The sequence below is a fragment of the Seriola lalandi genome, unplaced genomic scaffold, assembly GCF_002814215.2.
Source record: "Seriola lalandi dorsalis isolate HSWRI2012SDOR001 ecotype SW California unplaced genomic scaffold, Sedor1 jcf7180001958071, whole genome shotgun sequence".
Taxonomy (NCBI): Eukaryota; Metazoa; Chordata; class Actinopteri; order Carangiformes; family Carangidae; genus Seriola; species Seriola lalandi.
The window spans coordinates 1-3,012 of NW_019428740.1; the positions used below are offsets into that span (position 1 = coordinate 1).

At 36.8% G+C, this 3,012-nt stretch overlaps 1 protein-coding gene across 1 annotated transcript; it reads left to right on the forward strand.

The window, feature by feature from the left end:
• Window positions 1-10: 10 nt before the first annotated feature.
• Window positions 11-2,617, forward strand: LOC111654316 (NAD(+) hydrolase SARM1-like). The gene is made up of 3 exons (XM_023405319.2): window positions 11-196; window positions 711-832; window positions 1,058-2,617. Exons 1-3 carry the CDS (start codon window positions 23-25, stop codon window positions 1,167-1,169), a joined length of 408 nt encoding a protein of 135 aa, XP_023261087.1. The 5' UTR covers window positions 11-22; the 3' UTR covers window positions 1,170-2,617.
• Window positions 2,618-3,012: the final 395 nt, after the last annotated feature.

Below are 3,012 nucleotides of genomic sequence, written 5' to 3' on the forward strand. Positions count from 1 at the left end.
TTCAAGCCTTCTGAAGGTGCACATGCAGGTTCGAGGATACAGCGTCTTCATAGATGTGGAGAAGCTGGAGGCCGGTAAATTCGAGGACAAACTGATCCAGAGCGTACAGCGAGCGCGTAACTTCATCCTGGTTCTGTCAGCCAACGCGCTGGACAAGTGCATGGGAGACACTGCCATGAAAGATTGGGTGCATAAGGTCAGAACTTTTCCATTCTCCAAATTGGAGGGCCTGTTGAAATGTCAGGTCTCATTATATCTCATTTTTGCTTAAAAGCCCTTATGACATTGATTTGTCTTTGGGTAGTATTTTGGGATTTAAAAATTCCTAGTGTTCCTTTTTTTACCTTGCAATATGATCTATAACCTCTTTCTCTCTAGATTATACACTCTGTTATGTACCACTAGCTACTTTTAGCTTTGCAAAATGGGTGGTACTGTCCTTGTAACAAGGTCTGAAAATTTCACCATCCATCATTTTGCAGAATACCTGAAGAATTAAAAGTGCATGTACAATTTTATCAATCCAATCATCAGTTCGCACTATATTCCCAACATGAGCTGTTCAATTTACAGTGAAGTAGCAAAACAAAAACGAGGGCTCAGATGATTTTATTTTTTTAACTTTACAAATGATTCTAGTCATTTGTGCGTTTACATGACATCATATTTAGTAGCTCATAGGCTCAAAGAAATTATTGTTTATCTTGCAGGAGATAGTCACGGCCCTGGCTTGTAAGAAGAACATCGTTCCTGTCACAGATAATTTTATGTGGCCAGACCCCATGTCTCTGCCAGAGGACATGAGAGCAATACTCAACTTCAATGGCATCAAGTGAGTAACTGAGACGGTGCATTTTTGTGTTGAGCTCTGTTGGGGAAATCCCTGTCATCCCAGGTGGTTGTGTGGTGACTCCACTGTCCCTCTTTGTGCAAACATTATTAATCTTTCAAAGCCTTATATTTATTCCATGAATATTTTATCAATACACTGGTTAACTTTTTATTGTTTGTGACAGGTGATTAGCAGATCTGTAAAATATCCCTTCTTTTGACACAGATGGTCCCATGAGTATCAGGAGGCGACGATTGAGAAGATCCTTCGCTTTCTGAAAGGACACGAAGACCAAATTGATGGCCCAGACGCCTCCAAAGGACAGAAAAACAAATAAAGTGACATGAGCAGAGTTTGAACTCAGCTATAATAACTTTCAATGATGCCAAATTCCACATGGCCTAAGGTGAACTGGCCGGCAGCTTCCCCTGCTCTGCCCAAATGCACGTGAAGTGAATTTGATTGCGTTTAGATTACATGCTCACATTAATACCTAATATAAAATAAACCTAATATATTGGAAATGATAAATGGAATTTAAAAAAAGGGAGTTGAGATTGTGTGTGCTAAACTGTAAGCCTTTAATGTTAGTATCCACACACTGCTGTATATGTGTTATCAGGTACAATATAAGCCTTTTGTCTCTCAGGAAAAGAACTGTGATAGATCAGCCGCCACTGGCACCCAGCAAAATCATCAATAGCAATTTTGGAGGCATCCACTAACACTTCAGTCGTCATGAAAGTCATAGGCAATCATCTTTTATTTAACCCATTTACAAAACATTCACAGGACCAAAGCAGTTCTTACTGACATTTGTGTTTTGTTTTTTTGTTTAGGCTGCGATAGAAAAGAAACCTTTCCCAGCATTGAATTGGTTTCATGATGAGTATCCACGGTGGGTGTAGTCCAAGCTGGAGGCATACTGTACAGAAATAAATGAGCTACATACTATATAACTGCACACCTAATTTAACCAAGATTTAAGGAGTGTACAGGCAATGGAAAACATGCATATGGTATTAAATTTTTCCTTCCTTCTGGAAAGTAGATTAAAAAAAAAAGTTCTCTTTGAATTAACTTTAAACGCTCAAAAATGCACCAGTAACTCCTGTAAAATGATAATACTTCCATTTGTGTCTTGTTGACTGCTGTAGCAACATAGTGCAATACATTAAACTATGATTTAATACTGTTGACTTGAGGTTTTATTCACCAGTGGTAAGTCTGTTGAGTAATTATTTGTCCACTTGGCAGTTGAAATTTCACTCTTGTTCCCTCAGTGTATTTAATAGAAGCAGTTGAATAATAATAAAAAACAATATGCAGTAATGTGATACACTGAGGCTTGTGAGAATAAAAGACCAGTTGCAAACCACTACTATAGCTGTACACCTGTGTACATAAAACAGCAAGAAAAAAACCTGCTTTGATGATGCTGAAATAAATACCAACTAACATTTGTTAAATCTTGCAAATTCACTAAAGCACTTATCTAGATGTGTTGGTCACATATTGTTCTATAAAATTGCATTACTATAGCCTGAATGCAACAGCTGTTCTGCAGGGATTTTATCTGAGTTTGCCTTAATATTGTTTGACTCCAATGTCCACCTCAAAGCATTTATTGAAAATGCTCAGTGTAATTGTCATTGACTTTTTTTTTCAACCAGCAACACAGGATTTCATTTTTTAATGTGTTTTTAATGGTCTCAGTGTGAAACAAACATAATTTGGTTTATTTGAAACATGATTAAAAAAAATAAAATGTGTTGTGAAAATTCAGTGAAATCCTTCATTTGAAGTTCACTTAATTACATGTGACATGTAACTGGAAACAAATTAAACCACAATCTTTATCACAAACTTTGCAAAATAATCCAGTTCTATTCAAATAAATAAAATGATCATAATTTAATAATATAGTGATTATGACAAAGAACATAAAGTTCTATTGGTCAGTTTTATCGCACAGTATGTTTGAAGATCGACTTTGATCACATGATCTAACCAAACTTCTGCCCTGTGTCAAAAATAATCTTTGTGCAGATCAACTCACAGCAGTTCAGTTGATGCTTCACTTAACCTTGTTACTTCCCTTTGTGCATTTTAAAGCTGATTTGGCAGCTCTTGTTTCCTCAATGTGCAACTAGGACGTGACCCCTGTGTGCATGTTGGCT